Below are 21,357 nucleotides of genomic sequence, written 5' to 3'. Positions count from 1 at the left end.
TGAACTTTTTATCTTAATATTTGTTGTTTATTTAGTTCCCTCATCCTCTACATTTAGTACCGATTATACCCAACGCCATTCCTAACTTCGGATCCTTCAAGAATTTATCTGACTCGTAAAGCTTCGAGTTGCGGGTACTTGCGAGCGTCGGATCTTATCCATAACAGAAAATCTTGAGCATCAGTCCAGAATATGCGTTTTTCAATTTCTTTCAATAGCTCAGACCTAAAACATATGGCCAGGAGCGGTCCCAAAGCCACCGCTTTTAAATTTAAATAAGACTGATGTCAAGTCCTAACATGTCAGTCTCGGGTAGCCACCACATTCCTAAAACTTTCTAATGCAGTTTCTCCTGTGTGCCAAGATACTTAAGCGGAGCTTCGTAAATGTTATGTCAGAGAGTGTACGACGCGCTTGGAGTTCGATAGCCAATTTCTCATCTCAACTCCATCCATATTGTGAATATCGGTAACATTGTTCGCCAGTTGAACCATTTAATCCTCCGTATCAATCGACTACAACCAATCGTCATCGAAAGTGTTCCGGCAAATTTATTTAGCTACTTCAAGATGACTCATCAAATTTATATGCATTACGTCTCAATATAAAGTTGGCAAGTGACAGCGAACATGCAGCGCCAAAAGTACACTGCACTATGGTGAACTTGCCCACTTTTTGTGGCATTAATTAATAACTTAAAAACGAAACAACATTTAAGTTTTGTTTTTTGAATTAGGTATATAAAATTTAAAGGAAGTAAATTAAAATAGAAAGGGCGTGGTCCGCCTTTAAAAAAATTGTTTTCTTAATTTTTTTATAAAAGACCAAACTGAATTAAAAAAAAGGTAGGCGTTTTTTCCCCAATTTTTTATGTGAAATTGTAATTTTTTGTTTTGTTATCACTATAATTCTTAACAAAGAAACTAAAATCCTTTATATCAACGTTAAGTAAGTGAAATGATGTTGTAAAATAATTTTAAAATAATCGTTATTTAATAAGAAACTGGCATTTACCAGACAAAAATGCGAGAAATATACCATATTAGGTAGAGGCCCTTAAAGCTAAATTTTAGAGAAAGTGCGCAAAAGTGCACTTTTATACTAACCGAGCTCAATGAGAATTAAATACTTTACAAGATAAAAAGGGTTTCAGAGGTGGAAACAGCTGGAATTACTTTGTAGCTCCATTTAAATACACAAATTAACTTAAAGATTTTGTTTTTTTTTTGAGGTTAGAACTAGAACACCACAATCAATAAATACAATATCAAGGTCACAAACACAAGTTACAAGTCCCTCTGATTGGATGGTATTTCTAAAACTTCAGTGCTTTGTTTAGCTTAACACTTTTTGACAATTTAAACTAAACACCTCGTTGAAATAAAATCAGGCTTTTACAGCTAATAACTTAACAGTGGTGCGCACTGTTATACCTTATGTTAGTAACATTAGATATTGATGTTATCCTTATGCATTCTGATAAACAAAATCAACTTTTAACGACTTTTAAATAATGGGTTTTGGCCATAAAAAGTGGTCAAATTCCCCATAGTGCTCTGTTCGTTCAAATACAAACCAGAACAAACTATGCACAAAGAGACGGACTACAAGGTGCCATTTAATCGTCAGGTTAAAGCCGGAGTCAACGGAACACGCCACACATAGGCCAGGATTATGGAAACCCATCGGAGAGCGAAAGAGATCGATCGGATTTCAAAGTGGACAGAACTGGTACCACTGCGTACAGCGACAGCAGGAACCCTTCACTGACAACGGGGTGCAGATCGCCAGTCGAGTGTAATAGGTTAAATTGCTGAATTTCTTGTTCCTCCAATAATACGAGTCCGATTTGGTTTCTTTTTGGTATTCTTTATTAATGATTTTTATTTAATTTATATTTGGAGCAGAGCAGCCGTTGTTGCCGCTCTGAGCTCAAAAAAGTTTCACCACAAGCCTAATTTACTTAAGAGCTTAAGAGGTCTAGGTCTCGTAGCGGCGCTGCCAACAGCGGCAGCGGAGAGATGGCCTTTATATTCTTAAGTATATAGCAATGCTCACTTAGTCTGGAGCGCGGAGGTATATGCATGTACTTGAGTTTGGCTGAGCGCCCGGCGTGCAACAGAATGCTGACACTTGCACTTTCAGTGCTTTGTTTAGTTTTACACTTTTTGACAATTTAAACTATTAAGAATAATAGGCGCTTTACCAACGCTGCCACCTCATTAAAATAAAAAAAAGCTTTAACAGCTGATAACTTAACAGTGGTGCGCACTGTTAAACTTTTCTGTTAATAACATTAGATATTGATGTTATCCTGATGCATTCTGATAAACAAAACCTATTTTTAACGACTTTTAAAAAATGGCCAAAAAAAGTGGTCAAATTCCCCATAGTGCACTGGTCGGCATAAGTATTTTGAGAAAACCAAAGTGAAATATACTCATAATTTGAACTTACTTCTTGTAAACTTTGGCATCAATGGAAAGGAAATTTAAATACCGTTTGAATGATACAATACATTTCTTAACCCATTCAGTACTTATTGAAAAGGACAAGTTTGTGTAAAATTATATTTTTAAACTTTTTTCCTCGACTTGAAAACTTAAATGTTTTGTTGCAAAAAGTTTCTTCAAACAAAAAAAATAGTAACTGCTAAAAGAATTTTTCAAAAATTATTTATTATATTTTTATGATTCCTATAATGATGGTGTACTAGACCCCACCCAGTGAAGCAAAACAAAATTTGATCAATTTATTATGATTTATTGAATGAAACCAATATGGTTACATACTTGCATTCCCACAGTTTATCAAGAAATATTTATGTGTGTGTAATATCGAATGCGCACTTATCGACTTTAATATATATAATTCGATTCCAAATAGTGATGAAAAAAATAATCTCTTTCAAATCTTTAACAATGTTATCACAATTCCTACTGGATCATACGAACTGAATGATATCACCGATTTCATTTACAATAAACTGAAAGAACATGACCTTGAAATAACATTTAAAATTAAAAGTAACAATAATACACTTTAAGCTAAAATTTCTACCATGCGAGAGTCAGTTAACTTTAATAAGGAAAGATCAGTTGGACAACTTTTTGGTTTTCATCAAAGAGTACTACAACTACACCCTACAAAAACCTATCCATCAGATCAGACTGTGAATTGTTGGAATGTAATATAATCAGCGGTTTATGTGTATACAATACACCGGTTCACACGTTACACGAGTTCGTTCCGCCTTGGTATATAATGACAGTGACACCGCATAACCTAATTTATTTACCAACTAACTGTTACGAAATGAGCACACTATATATACGCATTAGTTGACCATACCGGTGATTTGATGATTATTTATAATAAAATACCTGAGTTATACCCTCAGACGATCTATACTAATTGTAAAGCTAAAGAAATAGGATAAACAGTAAAGCTCACTTACTTTGAAAAATTAATTATTTTTAAAGTCGTTAGGACTAAAGCCTCGAGTATAATATAAAAGAACGAAAGAAAAACATTGAACGGAATTTTACATCTTCAAAAAAGAATTACTCAGATGAGAGTATTTCAAGGAAAGAGTTTCATACTTATTTATCGTATAATCAAACATTTAAACCAAACGATAAAACATTATGGTTTACTTTTTGAATGAAATTAAGTACGAAATAAATTTATGTAAGATTAAAAAAACACGATTCGCAATAATTGAATTTTAACTTTTACAAATAATTTATCAAGCTTAAAAGTTCACTTAAGTTCTGAGGGAGGAGACCTGGGAGGCATTAATATGCTAACTGCCCCAGAAACCTCCTTTTCCATCTTCTAACGTGATCCAAGATGGTGGGAAGGTTTGCAGTTGAAGATTCCAACAAAAGGATAAAAATACTTAGGGAGCGTCCGTTCATGGCAAACTGATCTGTATTACACATACTTGTACTAAAAAATAATTTCTTGGGAAAGTGCACAACACATTTTTTGGAACGGCGACGTTCTTTATAGCGAGGTATGTAAGTTCATTACGTGGAGAATGAATTGGAAAGGACGGCTCAGACCTTGACCGATTGGTGAAACTTTCTTAACAAAGTCTATTTTGTTCGGAAATAAACTCAAACTTAAATCAAAAAGATTATCGGAGGCGACGGTGAGACTGTCAAAATAAACGAATGGATTTATTTTTTAATTTGTACTTCGACGATGTTTTGATTTTAACGTATCGTTTATTTTCTTATAAATGTTCTTAGGATACTCCTCTTATGACGACGCAGCTCTTTATTATTCCGCTGTACTCGTGTGGGGGACACCATTATGATAAAAAGCGAATTGAACTTAATTTTACCTCAATGGATGTGCGAAAGTGTTCGAATTTCTAAGACTTTAATTTTTGGGGTTGATTCAATGAATTTTATCTGTTATCTATTTTGAAACCCCATAATAGATGCCAATTGTATGCTGAATACAACAAAACTGTTTTTGAGTCGCAATTCTTATCATTAGCAGTTATTTGACGTTGAAGTCAAAGTTTTCATTTTGTATAGAGAAATGAAAGCAAATGTTTATATATATAAAGATACCAATTTATTTTTGAGAATTCTGTTGCTTTGGGGAAAGTTTGTACATAACCGCGAATTATTTATAAATTTCGGTGTACGTATGACTAGACTATTTGAATATTCTTTGGGGACTAATACAGCAGACAATATTTTTTGTTAGGAAACCTACATGACTTATATGGGTACTCATGTAGAATAATTAATGTAATTACTTCTATTGAAAATACTTAAAAATCATACTTACTTAATGCTTAACGCGGGAATGTTAAAATTCAATTATAAATGCGGTTCATCGAGGATAACTTTTTCCCTAGTTTCGGGGTTAAGTCCAATCCTCTAGAGTATTACCAAAGAAAATATGTGTATAGAGCAAAAATTTAATTTTTTACTCTATAAAAATGAATCTGAAACAGTTCCTACAGGAAGTCTTACCTGAACCAGAAATCGAAATAGAGATCTGCATTCCTTTATGATAAAAACACATGTTATGGTAAAGGTTTTAAAACGTTTTTAGAAATGATTTTAAATAATTTTTATTATTTCAAATGAATAATTATTTAGACCTGTCAAATTTCGAGTTATAACATATTTTTAATCTTAAATGAATACTATTAAGATAATAAATGTTTAATAAATACTTTTCTTCTTCCCCTTCGGCATGTGATAATATTCATTTTATATGTGCTAAATATTGATTAGTTATGTAAATCTTGGTCATCCGAAAAAAAAAATGTTAATGATAAAGTCTTATTAGATGTTTCCGAAAAATCGTTTGAAAGTGATTTAGATGTATAGATTTTTAAATTGGATAGATTTAAAATTTTTAAAAATGGTTAACATTTTTGCTGCACTTTAAAGTGGTTGAATATTTTATATCTTTATAGAATGTTTTTGTTTACATCTATTAGCCTAGTTATTATTAACTATTTATATTAATAAGAAAGTAAAATATGTAAATCACATTTTATATATTAAACACAAAGAGCCAGTTTCTCACCTTCACACTTGTGTTGTATTTGTTCAATTTGACGTAAAAATTAAGTATTTGTTGTCACGGTAGTCAGTGATCAGCCGGTATAAACATTCATAGCACTTAAAGAAGATCAGCATTTATTGTAAGCTTCCGGTAATTTCACATTATGACCAGTAATTATCGAACATATTTTTTCGAACATAATGTGATTTCTTACGTATAAATTCCAAATCGTTTTATTTACTTTAAAATCTGAATGAACATGAGAAATAGGCCCTAAGCGATACATTAATGAAGCAATTGTTTTTAACTCAATACTTAAATTTTCAAAGCGCATTTTCCGGTTGTCGTCCTTTGAATTTTAAAGTTTCTTCGAAAATCATTGACTTCAAGGCATCTCGAGAAATGTCATCATTTTCCATATTTATCCGAAACGGCACTTCAGCGACAGGCTAAGTGTAACAAACACATTGTTGTTAAATTATAATATTGTTTAAAGTTCTTATCAAAATTATAAAACGCTAAATATATTTTTAATTAACTGTTGTCAAATTTGTACCAATACAATATAGAAAATAAATTTGAACACAGATCGATAGAGCTCAGATTAATGAGTATACAATAATTACCCCTTGATCCTTTCTTTAAGAAACAATTATTTTTTGACACATTTTTTGTAAATAATTTCCATTTTCAGCCCATTGGCCACCAATGATTTTTTCCAAATCCAATGGTCGAACTTAATTCAGATGTATTTTATTCTTCTATGTAACCTAAAAGAGTCTCCTTTTAACGCCTTAAATTCTTCCAAGCTTCGACGAATACGAATTTCTCTATATTCTTTTAAAAATAACTTTTTCGAAGTTTGATCGAACCATATATCCTAATAACCGAATATAGTCTTAATAACCGAATATTATGGTCAATACACATTTGAATCAAATAAGGATATTGTCCAGTTCATGAAACAGATCACCAAAGACTTTTTATAGTACTTATAGTGTGCAAGAAAGCATTATAATGCTATAAGTAGGCTATATCGGTCGATTTTTTCTCAAAATGAAGAATTTGTTCTCCAATACCTTTACAATCATATTACTTTTCATGCCAAATCTTTTAATAATTTAAGTTATACATGGTTTACAAGGACATTGTTTTATGAACTCATTTAAATTTCAGGAATATTTCCTCAACAGTTTTGAAGTAAAACGTGTAGACTACAACAAAACATAAACCACTTATTTCAAAACAAACTGCAGACTCAAAAATTGGAAAGAAATAAAGCATTTGCTATTAACATACTATAAATATAATATGTCATTTTTTTAACACTTTAAGGCCTTTATCAAGATACCTGAATTTTCATAAAATGCGGTTACACTCGAAACCCCTAAAAATGTTGCAGTGTTATAAGAGGAGAGCATGTGAAAGCGACTTCTATATATGGGCATATCCGCCAAATGGTCAACCAGGACCAAACAAAATCTTCATAATCATCGGATTTATACCCGTTACTCGTAGAGTAAAAGGGTATACTAGATTCGTCGGAAAGTATGTAACAGGCAGAAGGAAGCGTTTCCGACCCCATTAAGTATATATATTCTTGATCAGGATCACTGGCCGAGTCGATCTAGCCATGTCCGTCTGTCCGTCCGTTTCTACGCAAACTAGTCCCTCAGTTTTAAAGCTATCGGGCTGAAACTTTCCCAAAAGTCTTATATCTTTTGCAGGTAGTATATAGGTCGGAACCAGCCGGATCGGACAACTATATCTTATAGCTCCCATAGGAATAATATAAAAAAAACTTATAAAAAAAAATTATATCTTTGGTGTTTTTAGCATATAACCTCCTAAGCTTGGAAATAACATTTTTTAATTAGTTCTGTATTTCGTAAAAAATTTTATCAAAATCGGAAGACTATATCATATAGCTGCCATAGGAACGGTCGGAAAATTGGTGGGAAAATAATATGAAACAAATTATAGCTTCGGTGTTTTTTAACATATAACCTCCTACGCTTGGAAATAAAATTTCTTAATTAGTTCTGAATTTCGAATTTAATTTTATCAAAATCGGACGACTATATCATATAGCTGCCATAGGAACGATCGGAAAATTGGTGGAAAAATAATATGAAACAAATTATAGCTTCGGTGTTTTTTTAACATATAACCTCCAACGCTTGAAAATAACATTTTTTAATTAGTTCTGAATTTCGAATTTAATTTTATCAAAATCGGACGACTATATCATATATCTGCCATAGGAACGATCGGAAAATTGGTAGGAAAATAATATGAAACAAATTATAGCTTCGGTGTTTTTTAACATATAACCTCAAACGCTTGAAAATAACATTTTTTAATTAGTTCTGAATTTCGAATTTAATTTTATCAAAATCGGACGACTATATCATATAGCTGCCATAAGAACGATCGGAAAATTGGTGGAAAAATAATATGAAAGAAATTATAGCTTCGGTGTTCCTTAACATATAACCTCCTACGCTTGGAAATAACATTTTTTAATTAGTTTTAAATTTCGTATTAAATTTTATCAAAATCGGAAGACTATATCATATAGCTGCCATAGGAACGGTCGTAAAAGTGGTGGGAAAATAATATGAAACAAATAATAGCTTCGGTGATTTTTAACATATAACCTCCTACGCTTGGAAATAAAATTTTTTAATTAGTTCTGAATTTCGAATTTAATTTTAGCAAAATCGGACGACTATATCATATAGCTGCCATAGGAACGATCGGAAAATTGGTGGAAAAATAATATGAAACAAATTAGAGCTTCGCTGTTTTTCAACATATAACCTCCAACGCTTGGAAATAACATTTTTTAATTAGTTCTGAATTAATTAGTTCGAATTTAATTTTATCAAAATCGGACGACTATATCATATAGCTGCCATAGGAGCGATCGGAAAATTGGTAGGAAAATAATATGAAACAAATTAGAGCTTCGGTGTTTTTTGACATATTATCTTATACTATTGGGAATATAATTTTTTGTGTTTTTAAATGTAATAATTATAGCTGCAAGGGTATATAAGCTTCGGCTTGCCGAAGCTAACTTCCTTTCTTGTTACAGGTACGTTAAGTGCAGTTAATGTACATCAATACTAACACAATAGAGTCAAAGTGAAAAACGTTACCGCATTACATTACATTACATTATTACAAATTAAAAATTACATAATACATATTTATGTACAATGTACAAAAATATGAAAAATAAATAAAATATCAATTATATGTATCTACATTAGGGCACACATAAGTCTCTGTACATCCCTTCAGTTCTAAAAAAAAAAGTTTCACTTGTGAATCACCTTGGGAATCACGTGGGACATGTCCTCTTGCACAAGTGAAGAACAATTGACGCTCCATATAGAAAATTGTATGGGATGTCCGCATTTTCACAAGTGAAAATTCAAATGAAAATTTTTCGAAGTCCTACGGGATTTCACTTGTTCCTTATACTCATTTTTCGTATGGCCTGTCACGTGCCGGTGACACGTCCCAAGTGAATCACTTGTGAAAATCAGAATTTTTCAATGAGTTTTCACTTATGAAAATATAGAATCTAAAATACATACATTTTTATTTACTTTTAAATTCATTTTAATTAAGTAGTGTTATTTAGGTTATCTGTTAAAGGACAATTATTATAGTAAGCCTAGTTTTATGTTACGTTATTGGCTTTTTACATTGGTCATCGCTTTCCTTAAACCTTTGTCCGGGTCCTCCGAATCCTTGGCCAACGCTTCTAAAAAATGTATGGGGATATGATTAAAAAATGCGTTTTACTTGTTTATTTGTATATTTACCTTTTAGAGCTGTGTATAAACCCTTTGCGGGATTATTTTTGCCACAAAACATTTCGTCATCCACTTTCGGCTAACGGAACCCATTGAATACCTTCAAAATATACGTACTTTAAACTAAGATCAATGCACAACATCTTAAACATAACGTAGCACTTACCTGACTTTATTATATTAACTTAAAGAGACGATTAAAGTAACTCTGCTGCGCACAATTAAAATAGATGCTTCCCTTTCAATCACTCAAACAGAATGCACCAAGTCTTCTTCTCACCCCTTTACTTGATTTCTTTTGTTTTCTCTTCGCTGTTGGCTCGTGCCACTGCACTTATACCCTTTCTAAGGCGAAATATATCCGACTATTTAATTTGTACTTCTTAAGTAAAAAATACAATACGAATTTTTAACAAATGTTAATACTAATACTACTAATGTTTTAAATATTGAAATCAATTTTAACGGATTAATTTTCTATAATTACACTAAAAACATATATTGTAATAAAAATGTATAATAAGTAAACATAACATTATAAGTAAATCAACATTTTTTAATTTTACTATAATCAAATAATTTACTTTTATAAAACAATATAAGTTGTAAATTTTCAATACACAATAATGCTCCTAAAATATTAGGGCATTCACATGTCGCTGCTCCACGAATATTAGTCGCTAGCCGAACATAACGGAGAGACGCAAAAAAAAAAATAACGGACCGGCCGAAATTTGTCTCTGCAAGCGCGGAGTGCAGGCAGATTATAAGACATGAAAGAGAGGGAAATATCGGAAAATCTGCCTCTCTTTGTTGCACGATCGTTTTCGTAGGCAGTCTTCTACGCTGCGCCGACTGCTCTGCTGACGTCAACAGCGGCACAGCGTTTTAGGCACAAAAAAAGCTTTTTGCCTTGAGCCATGTCACCGCGTCCCTAATGCAGAACTGAAGGGCATATATTGTGTGTCAACTAAATAAATTGCATATTCGTAAAATATTTAAATGTTTATAATTAAATGTTTGCACCATAAGTGTATTATAAAAAAAAACTTTATTTAATTTATTCTTACACTGGTTACAATATTTTGAGTTTGAAGAACACCGACTTGCTATTGACAAATCTCAAACTGAACTCGCTCTCTAACTCCTACTTCATTTACGATCATACCTCGGTTTGTAGCTTTAGAGCTGTTTGTCAGTGGGACTTGTTGTTATTGAGTGACTCTCTAAATTTGGACTTTGGACTCCAGACTTGGGTCCCGAAATCTGAGCATCCTGAATTGTGGGAACGTGCCGATAGTGTGAACAGCGGCTCGTTCTAATTCTTTAGTCTTGTTACCTACTTTTCGACGAATCTAGTATATCCCTATTCTCTACGAGTAACGGGAACAATAAATATTCAATGGAAATCGAGAATTCCCAAAGACAAAGAGAGGCGTTTTGTACCGTCCACTTTGAAAACAGTTTTAGCGACCTCTTGTTTATTCTTAGGGAATGACTAACCTTTAGTGTGTGTCCATCTTTCTGGACTTCTGCAAAATAAAAAATGTTCCGTGAAAAAATATTTAGGGACAGGCATCTCCCAAAATTGGCCAAATCCTCGCTTAAAGTAACTATGTAAGTCAAAGATACGTATGCGAGGCAGGTGTTATAACTATGTAAGTCAAAGATACGTATGCGAGGCAGGTGTTATAAATACTTTCTAAGGTTCAGACTGATCTAATTTGTTGAAACTCCAAGGGTGTAACTTTTCCCTAAATATGTCTCAATAGTTCTAATTGCATTTTTAGAATGTTTTCTGAATAAAACTCTCCTCCTTGACCAATTTGCCAACAGCAATCATTTGCCGCGATAAGCATTCCACGAAATTGTGTTTACTTTTCCGATGTAATGCATTTTCGGAAAACTTAATTTCCATATTCTCTTTGTCTTTGGTTTTCTTGACCGATCAGCTGTTTCCGCAACAGCGGTTTCTATATGAACTACAACCCACCTAAAATTGCAACAGAGATCTCAGTATCCCAGTCAAAAATGATCGGGTCTTAATTGCAATTAAGAAATAAACCGAGTTCCATGAAAAGCCCTATTATTATCTACATAAAAAACAAAACTTTTAGAGCCTATATCTTTTAAAGTATTAATTAGATCGATTTGAATTTAACAGTGCATTAACCGTCCATTAAAATATTTTTCCCCGAAATGGTAGTTTTTTATATTTAGTACCTCATCTCCAGGATCATAATACTGCTCCAAATAGGGATGTGCCAGAGCTTCCTCGACGGGAATCCGTTTGTGCGGGTTAAAGGATAACATTTTTCCTAAAAGGTCTAGAGCCAACGCATCAGCGTTTGGAAAAAGTTTGGTCCAGGGTACATTTGGCTTATATGGCAATGACTCCAAATAGTTCCGTGCCTAAAGCCCAAAGATTCATTTAGAAATGTTAATAAATACACTATTTTACTTGCCTTTTCATTTATAATACACTCTAAGTCTTCACGTGATGGTGACCCCAATACGCCAAGAATATGGTTAAGTTGATCGAGATAATGTTTTCCAGGGAATATTGGTCGATTACTTAACATTTCAGCCAAAATGCACCCAACGGACCAGATATCAATTGATTTTGTGTATCCCTTTGAGTTCAACATAATTTCAGGTGCCCTATACCACCGAGTAGCAACGTATTCTGTTAAAAATCCTGTATGGTCGTGTTCGGGATCTGCAATTCGAGCTAATCCAAAGTCGCATATCTGTAAAATAAATAAGTAAAATTATGTATTGTATTTAATAGGGCTACTATATTTAAACCAGCTGCAAGCAGTTTCCCATTTAGCTGGAACTGCTCGTTCTCTGCCGTTACACAAACAGTGTACAACAGCAGTCGTCACACTACATCGATATGCGCCCCATGAAAATTACGGGCACAAATAAAAGACAAAATGATAATGACAAAAATCGCAGATTTGTATATATTTGATAAACAACAAAAAGTTTTATTTGTGTGTGTTTTGTGAAACTCTATTCACTTTAACCCTTGGTGATAAGAACATGTGACGTAATAAAAAAAGACCATCAGAAATATTGAGCTATGCGGCAGTCTAAGTCTGGAAGTCCAGTATCCAATTGTCTGTTTAGTGAAATCTTTTTAGTTTTCTTCTGTTCATAGATCTGGAAAGTGTGGGAGCAAGACTGTTTGTGTGAGAGTCGAGTCTTAATCTGTATCAAGTGGCAGTCATAGTAATAGAAGTACAAACAGGATTAATTTTAATATCTCAAAAAATGGTTGCGTTCTTGTTTAGTATGGGGCGTTTATTATGTCTCCAAATTTTGGCTTGGCAGGATTTAATTCTTTTTATAGACATGTTACAGGCAGTGCCCAGAAGTGTATACCCCAAAGTAGACAAGGCATTAAAATAGCTTTGAAGAGCCGAGTATTCGCCGTGATCGACAGTCCTCTGCCAGGACGAAAGAGCAATCTCATCTTCCTAGCCTTTTGCCATGTGGAAGCACAGGTAGGCACAATGTGCAGCTTCCAGGTAAGCCGTGTCGGAGTGCTTAATTGGAGTCAAGTCCAGGGTGAGGCGATAAGTTTTCAGCCTGTTAAGCAAAAAGGTGACATGCTGAGATTTTGTAAGATTAACAGCGATATGCAACCTCGACGCCCAGGCCTTAAACTCATTTAACATGTCCTGCACCATATCTTTCGCCTCTTTTCGCAGAGCACTTGTCGCAAGAAATGCAGTGTCATTCCTGCTTCTAGGCGAAAGAAGGTATGAGTATGGTATATGAGACGGGGCCCAGAACACCTCCTTCTGGGACTTCGGCAATTACAGATCTTGAAGTACACTTAGGTCCTTGAACATCCACCTGGAAGGTTCTGCCAATAAGAAATGAGCGGAGGAGATCAAAGTACGTCGGGGGAAGAATGGGTGTAAGCTTAAACAGTAAGTTGCAGTTCCAGATTCGATCAAAGGCGTGCTTGACATCGAAAAATACTTCACAACAATATGTTACGCAGGCATATTAGTGCCCGAGTCCTGAAAAGGACTTGGAGCGATGTTCATGCACCATTTCGCCGGCATAAGCAACGTCGTATTTGGGTCATGGGATCTTGGTAAGCCTCTCCCTTTTCCAATAGAACGAGAATAAGTAAGAATTTTAGAAAGATGCGCTTAAAAATCTTGGAGAAGGTTGGCAGTAGGCTTGTAGGACGAAAAGAATCTGCACAGCGGGGAAAGACGCCTTTCCTGGGGATAAGAACAACATTCGCTTGCTTCCACTGCTCCGGGTAATATAAAAGAACAATCATAGCATTGAAGATACGCGTAAGGATCAAAAAATCTGTCACTGGCAGAGCTTTAGCCACTTTCCCGTCAATACTGTCATGCCCAGAAGGCCTTGTTCGGCTTCAGTCACTTAAAGTCACTATGTCACTATGATAAAAACGAAACAAGCTTCTAAAAAATTACTGAAAAAATTTCCGACACCTACTTAGAAATAGTTCCAAACACGTTGACACTAGAGTCGGGACTATATAAATAGATCAACATCTTATTCCAGCTATATATATATATATGATTTGTTCGTTAAAAATTTGTATAGCCTTGCAAAGGTAATATAATTTTAGTCAAAAGTTTGCAACGCAGTAATATTTCCGACTCTATTATGTAAAGTCGTGGAAGGCAAGACACGATTTATTTGTTAGTTTTCTTTGATTATTTCTTTTTAGAAAAATTATAATATTTTTAAAATAAGTCACTGTGGACGACAGTCTACGTATTGTGCGAAGGCGACTACTATTACTATATCGAATATTTTAAAGAAAGAGTAGTGAAAGTGTAAAAGTAAAAAAAAGTAAGAACATTTTATTTGTTGGGGCAATTTTGGGTAAATGCTCAGTTTATTCTTGTATTTTTACTGAAAACACGCGTCGAATGACACCTCACTTGTTGGAAGCCGATACATCGTTCAAAAGTTATAGCCAAAAAAAGCTTTTGAGGGACTTATAAAAATGAAAGTTTTATTTTCTTTGGCAGTCTCAAAATGGTGTTTTTGGGTCCAGGGAACTATGAGAAACTTAATTTTTACAACTTTTGGGAAAAGCTTTTTGTGTGGCCGGAAGACAACTATAAATAGCCAAATTTCGTACGCCCATGAATACTAAAGCTACAGACTTGTTATATACAGTGCGCACAATAATTATTCGAACACTAAAATCCTTATTTCGGAGAACCTGTCAAGGTTTACCAACTTTTTTTTACTTTTTATATTTTATTTGTTTATTTGTTGAACGTTGATGCACTAAGAGCAGTACAAACAAGTGGCCCAAACGACACCAAGCAAGTGCTTGTTACGCGCGGGCCCATTTTTATTTCGGGCAAATACGGATCGCGAGGAAGGTACATAGAACAAACAAGGACAGGACAAAACATAGATCAACAAGACTAAAGCAAATGAGCTAAGATTTTAGTTTTTAATACAGGGATAGAGGTTGAGGAACAAATTAAATGATATAGGTTGTTATAATTATTACAAAGAACGCGAAAAGGCTCATGCTGACTAAAATTAGATGAACATCGTGGCAAGTTTATAGGATAGTAGTTTCGCATTAGTCTAACAGGAACATTGAAAGGAACAGGAACATTTGTATAAACGAACTTTTTCTATAAACATGTGTACAAACAAAACGCATTGTTGTTATTGTCCACAAAGAAAAAGAAAAGAAGAAAAGCAAAAAAAAAATGTAAAAAAAAAGGAGGCACAAAAATTATTCGTACATCTTACTGTTATTATCAGCTATTTATAAATGCAACGGTAATCGGAGTTTCTCTTCGAAGCTTAACTTAGAGTGACATTGCACTTCTTTATTTCTGTTATGACTGAAGTCATTTTAACTGCGTTCCTTGTTGAGATCGAGCAAAATGGGACGGGAATGCCAGGATGCTGGGCGACTTCCAGCAGCATCAGCCGGAACAACCCCGTTCCCAATCCGGCTCCCACTTCCTCGAGGTGCTATATGCCTATTGGGACTCGGAGATGGACTACAGATGGTAGGAAAGATTTCGAAGCATCCGTGGGACGAGAAGGAAGCTTTAAACTACTAATTTACATAAATAAAACATTCGTTGATTTCATTTATTTTTATTTTAATTTTTTTGTTACGTTTGTCAACAAACCCCGCTGCTTGACAGTAAGACCATGCTACAAAGAATACGATTTTTCGACTAGTGAAACTCTTAGCCGATATGATGAGTACTAGGCTTTATCCTAGTACCCACATCGGCGAAAGGCGCGAGGTAACCATAGGAGTGAGCGAGAGGCAAATACGCGGCTAACGCTTTTCGTCGGGTCTGTTTTTTAGCGCGGTACTCAGCGAATGAATTTCGATGAACGCCGTTAGCCGCGGCCCAAATAAGAAATAAGAAATTTAATCTTTGGCGGTGTTTGTGCAAAAGCGTTGTAGAAACAAAAAATTAAAAATGGAAAATAAACCACAAAAACGCCTGCAGAATGTCAGTGCAGATGAAAAGGGACGCCTAATCCAAGCTGTTGCTTCTTATTGTGGGACTTCATTGACAGGAAGCAATACCACAACAGGGCAAATCCGCTGAATATTTCAAGTGCTGGAGGAGATACACCAGAGAATCCCAGTGGGAAGGAACATACGGAACGGGACTTTGCTCCCTACATGAACATCCTACCGAGCGTGTCCTCGCAAAGCAAGAAAGAAAAAAAGAACTTGGTTACGTTGTGCTAATAGACGTATCTTTTTAGCAGAACCAGCAGAACGAGCTCTCCATTGGGGAAGCACAGGACTCCACCTCCACCAGCTATTTGGCAGCTATAGCGGATATGGAGGACGAGCTGGTTTCTATAGGGAGGAGGGCGCCTGCTAAGGTACAGCTGGAGGAGCCATTGCACAGTGGTTGGGCATGTATGGAGCCGCGGCTAAAAATATTTCTAGTGGTGATATCGCAATGAAATGTTGTCCAAAAATCTATAAAAATATTCTAAACACACTGTAACTTGATAGTAAGTTGAAGGAAGTCTTACTATTAACAAAACTACTGTGATACTAAAATGCGCGTTCGCCACAATCATTATTACTTTAAGAGAAATACCCTGAATTACAATAAATATTAAGTCAAATTAAATAAGTTATAGCTAAGTTCAGAACCCGGGGTGGCAACGCCAACCGATAGTTCGCCAAGACATGTTAAATACTAGAAAAGCAAAGGAGCTAAAATACCAGTAGTAGGAAAATACTAGAAATCCCGAATGAAGGGAAATGGCGAAAAAGGGAAGGCGGTCACACAGCGATCGTGGCGTAGGTTCTTCTCTCGGGATCGCGGAACGGGTAAGACGTGTGATTTGGACACGGCTTAGCGAGGCTTTGAAAACCACGTGTGCTCCTAGAGCTTTTCCGCCGGTGGAGAATCGCAGCACAGTCCAGCCTTGACGCCTGACCCGACCACTCTCGGCCCTTCTGATCGCGCGTGTTCCGACAGTCGAAGGCGACCAAGTTCTACGCGGGTGATTTTAAGGAATATGTATATATATAAACAAGTCAGCTGAGGTTAGTACGACCAGATTCTCACGTGCTCAAAACGGTGTAGCGGACCCGAAAGAGGATAAATTGAGTTTCCTTCTCGTAGTCAGGTACTAAGTCTAACATAACCTTACCTCATTCACACAGCTGCTTCTGACCTGAATGTGGACCCCCTTCCCGTTTGGTTCAGTAGTTTTTGCTGCCTCTTCCGTAGTTTTAGGATTTCCGCGTGGACACCCTTCCCGCCTTATCCGGAATCCTAGTTTTTCCTGCCTCTTCCGTAGTTTTGGGATTTGCGCGTGGACATCCTTCCCGCCTTATCCGCAATCCTAGTTTTCCTGCTTCTTCCGTGGTTTGGGATTTGCGCGTGGACAAATCCTAGTTTTCTCGCCACCTCCGTAGTTTTGGGATTTGCGCGTGGACACCCTTCTCGCCTTATACGAAATCCTAGCTCCTTCGCCTCCTTCGTCGTTCTGGGGCTCGTGCGCGGCCCCGCCCTCGTGCTACCTGACGCCCGCAAAGTATCCTCCCGGCTTGGCGCAGCCCAAAGGTCCAGCCCGGTGGATTTTTCACCTCTGACGCGAAATACAAGACTCTTACGCCCGCAAAGTATCCTCCCGGCTCGGCCTCGCCCGAAGGTCCAGCCCGGGGGATTTTTCGCCTCTGACGCGAAATACAAGACCTACCCCCGCAAAGCATCCTCCCGGCTTGGCCTCGACCGAAGGTCCAGCCCGGTGAATTTTTCATTTCTGACGCGAAGTACAAGACTCTGGTCACCCCGTCAGGTCGCAGCCCAGGAATTGGATTCTGCATAACCAACGTCGGCTGCGTTTTCCTCGACGCAAATAAGGACCTCTGGTGAAGACTCCCCTCAAAATTACCCATTACCCTGTGGAGTGGTACCCTTTAGTCCGGTGTTTCGGTGACTTACAAATTTTCTTGCAAAGGACTCTTGGATCCGACTGAGATCTGTACACCGGCCGAGAAAGCATCCTTACAAGTGGCGCTCGAAAAGGGACGCCGAGACTAGCTAGGGATTTATCCAAGTGGCCTAAAGACCCACTGTGAAGAGAGAAGATTCGCCCGAAGAGTCGAGACGAAACGACTGCCCCTACCCAGCGTCGGGAAGATATAGGAGGATTTAAGAAGGAAGTCCGCCCAAGAAAATAAGACGATGAGTACTCCTAAGGAATCAGACGGTGAGTACCAAGAAGCCGATTTTATCAAAAACCCTAATGTAGGAGTTCGCTGGATATATGCTCGCCGAAAAGACGAACTCAACTCACTCGCCGTTGAGTTTTGCTTTAAAGCGGATGGCGACGATACCGTCGAGGATGCCAGGAAGGCGTTCGCTAACCTAGTCAGCGCAGGATCCTTTCCACAACGGGTGTGGAACCGACTAGCTCAGTTGCAGGAAAAGTATAGCAGTCCGGCCCCGAGCCCCAACCCCGCAGGGAAGAACGATGAGACAATTTGCGGAGTCCCTCCGGATCCCCGTCGGCTCTGACGCTGCGCCGATAAAGGTTTCAACGCGTCATCGAGGGATACATCCACGAACGACACACGGTGTCTGGGTGCCGCCAGGAGATGTTCGCTAAGCCACTGGCCTACAGGAACAGAATGTACGGGGTAACACGACTCCCACCCAGCATTTGCTCCCCGAGAAGATGCATAAGTTCGACGGTAGCTCAGATCCGTTGGCTCTCATCGCCGCACTCGAGGAAAAGATGACGACATATAGGATAAATCCGGATGAGATCCCCCGGGCTATGTCCGAAATTTTCGAGGGCCCGGCGGCACGGTGGCTCCGCACTAGCCATCTGCAATCTGCCTCTTGGGAAACTTTCCGAAGGGAATTTCTGGATTTCTTCCTACCTCCTCGATATTTCGAAAGGTTAGAGGACGAGATTCGCACTCACATGCAGAGGAAAGGAGAGTCTTTCAAAACATACCTGATCGAGCTTAGGACGAAGATGCAACAGGCTGGGTACCGAGAAGAGGAAGAGTTGTACCGGGCATACGAAAACATGGCTCCCGAGTATCGGCTGTACATCAAGCGCGGCGAATTCGCGTCATTGAAGCAGCTGACACACATGGCTACCGAGTACGAGAGTGTCAAACAACTCGAGTTGATTCGAGGTGGAGCCCCAGGGGTGACGGGCGGAAACCGCGAGGGATCGCAACATCGACGGTCGCCGAATCCCTTCCGGAGCTCGGAGAGTACTACACAAGCAGGTCACGTGACCCACCGCATGATCGAGCAAGCAACCTCCCGAGTAGACGTGCAGCGGGCCTGCGGCCGCTGAGGTGAGAACGGACACTTCCGTCGAGACTGTCCCAACCCACGCCGCGACTTCTGTTGGGATTGTGGCCGAGTAGGAGCTCTAACCATAGAGTGCTGACGTCGGGATGCCTCGGGAAACGGAGGACGTCTCCGCCGGAACCCGAGTGGGGCGGAGACGAGCGAAGCATCGGCCCGACCCCAGCAAACCCCCCGTTAAGGGTACACGGTGGGCTCATCACAGCAGCGATATAGGTCGGAGGGAGATGGGTGGACGCCACCGTTGATACCGGGGCATCGAGGAGTTTCGCCTGTGAAAGTTTTACAAACCTGGTCGCCCGCGCCGGCGAGGTTCGGGATGTGGTCACTAGAATAGCGTTGGCCGATCGGTCATGTCTGGACTTGACGAAATTGTGGCGAACTCCGGTCACGTTGGCGGGCACCACAGTACTCTTACGCATGTTGGTGATGCCCACCATGTTGGATCGAGTGATACTTGGGATGGATTTCCTCAAGACGGCAGGAACGCGCGTGCGATGTGGGCAAGCCACCCTAGACTTGCATCCTGAGCCCCAATCAGTAGCAGATCCGTTGTTACTCCCAGTACTCATACCACCGAGGGACGATCGAGGAGAAGCAATAGGCCCCGTCGAGTCCAATTGGGGACTGCCAGACAAGGAGGAGCAGAGAGACCACGGACACGACAGGCGGCACTACCTTTGAGCATGGGGCAACAAGGCTTCATCGACCGAGAGTTAGCTTTGTTCGAGAGTCTCCAGGGGGTATCGCATGTCGCCGAACACCGTATCGTCATGCGCGACGATAAACCATTGAAGCAAAGGTATTATCCCAGGAACCCCGCGATGCAACATGTCATCTATACCCAAGTAGACGAACTGCTCCGCGCAGGTGCCATCGAGCCTTTTGGTGAAGAAAAAGGGTTGCGATTGGCGCATGTGTGTCGACTACCGACAGTTAAACGCACACTCGCACAGCGCACATTATTGTCATTAGCGCTACGGAGGAACAACACTTCGCTAACCTCGCCGAAGTGTACCGCAGATTGCGGGCGGCAAATTTGAGGATAAATCCAAAGAAGTGTACTTTCTTCAAGCAAAAACTGGTTTACCTCGGTCATGTGATCAGCGGCGAAGGGATTCAGACTGATCCGGAGAAGGTGCCCGCGATAAATGGGTTGAAGACCCCCACCAACCTGAAGGAACTCCGACAAAGGATCGGGATGGCAACATGGTACCAGAGGTGCGTCCCTAGCTTCGCGACCATCGTTCAGCCAGTGACCACGCTACTGAAGAAAGGTCGGAAGTGGACCTGGGGACGGGAACAGCAAACCGCCTTGGAAGAGATTAGAAGATGCGCGACCACCGCCCCCGTGTTGGGTTGTCCGGATTTTGACCAGAAGTTTGTTTTGCAGAGTGACGCGAGTGACGTCGGCTTGGGAGCGGTGTTATCTCAGGACATCGAGGGTCAAGAGAAAGTCATCGCATACGCTAGCCGCCGACTTACTCCTGCGGAACATATCTATACGACGACAGAGAAAGAGTGTCTGGTCATCATCTGGGCCATCAGGAAGATGCGGTGTTACCTGGAGGGCTACCGATTCGAAGTCGTTACCGACCTCTTGGCTCTGAAATGGTTAAATTCTATTAAGAGTCCTTCCGGCCGAATAGCGCGCTGGGCTTTAGAACTGCAACAGTTCCAATTCGACGAGGGAAGCTGAACGTCGTGGTCGATACGACAGCCCTGTGAGGTACTTCAAAGCGCTGTCGAGCTCGAGGACCACTGCGAGTGGATCGGTAAGATGAAAGACAAGGTACACGACGAGCCTGAGAAGTTCGCGGACTATATGCTAGAGAACGGCCAGCTATACAAGAACATGGGTTACCGAGCTGACGACGAGGACTACTTCCCGTGGAAACTCTGTGTACCCACTCCCCATAGAGCCCGCGTCTTATACGAGTGTCATGATTCCCCGACCGAATGACACTTGCGGGTCCGAAAGACGATTACCCGCCTGTCACAAAGATATTTCTGGCCCGGCATGTACCGCGACGCAAAACACCACGTTCGACACTGTGAGTCGTGCCAGAAATTTAAGACCGTTCAGACCAAAGCAGAAGGGAAAATGCTAACCCGCG

The 21,357-nt window shown here is 38.9% G+C and overlaps 1 protein-coding gene across 3 annotated transcripts in view; it reads right to left on the bottom strand.

Moving 5' to 3' along the window:
* Positions 1-5,416: 5,416 nt before the first annotated feature.
* LOC119562471 (mitogen-activated protein kinase ERK-A) overlaps positions 5,417-21,357 on the bottom strand; it is a 230,536-nt gene continuing 214,595 nt past the window's right edge. For all 3 annotated transcript variants that reach the window (XM_037875663.1, XM_037875662.1, XM_037875664.1), the window contains 3 exons: positions 11,837-12,121; positions 11,595-11,783; positions 5,417-5,990 (listed from right to left, as the gene is read on the bottom strand). In XM_037875663.1, the coding sequence (XP_037731591.1) occupies positions 5,865-5,990; positions 11,595-11,783; positions 11,837-12,121 (600 nt within the window). In that variant the 3' untranslated portion in view covers positions 5,417-5,864. The remainder of the gene's footprint in view (positions 5,991-11,594; positions 11,784-11,836; positions 12,122-21,357) is intronic.

Source organism: Drosophila subpulchrella, unplaced genomic scaffold, assembly GCF_014743375.2.
Source record: "Drosophila subpulchrella strain 33 F10 #4 breed RU33 unplaced genomic scaffold, RU_Dsub_v1.1 Primary Assembly Seq50, whole genome shotgun sequence".
In the NCBI taxonomy this organism is placed as follows: domain Eukaryota; kingdom Metazoa; phylum Arthropoda; class Insecta; order Diptera; family Drosophilidae; genus Drosophila; species Drosophila subpulchrella.
Note: the sequence above shows the minus strand (reverse complement) of the source record. Positions and strands in the feature narration are given on the sequence as shown.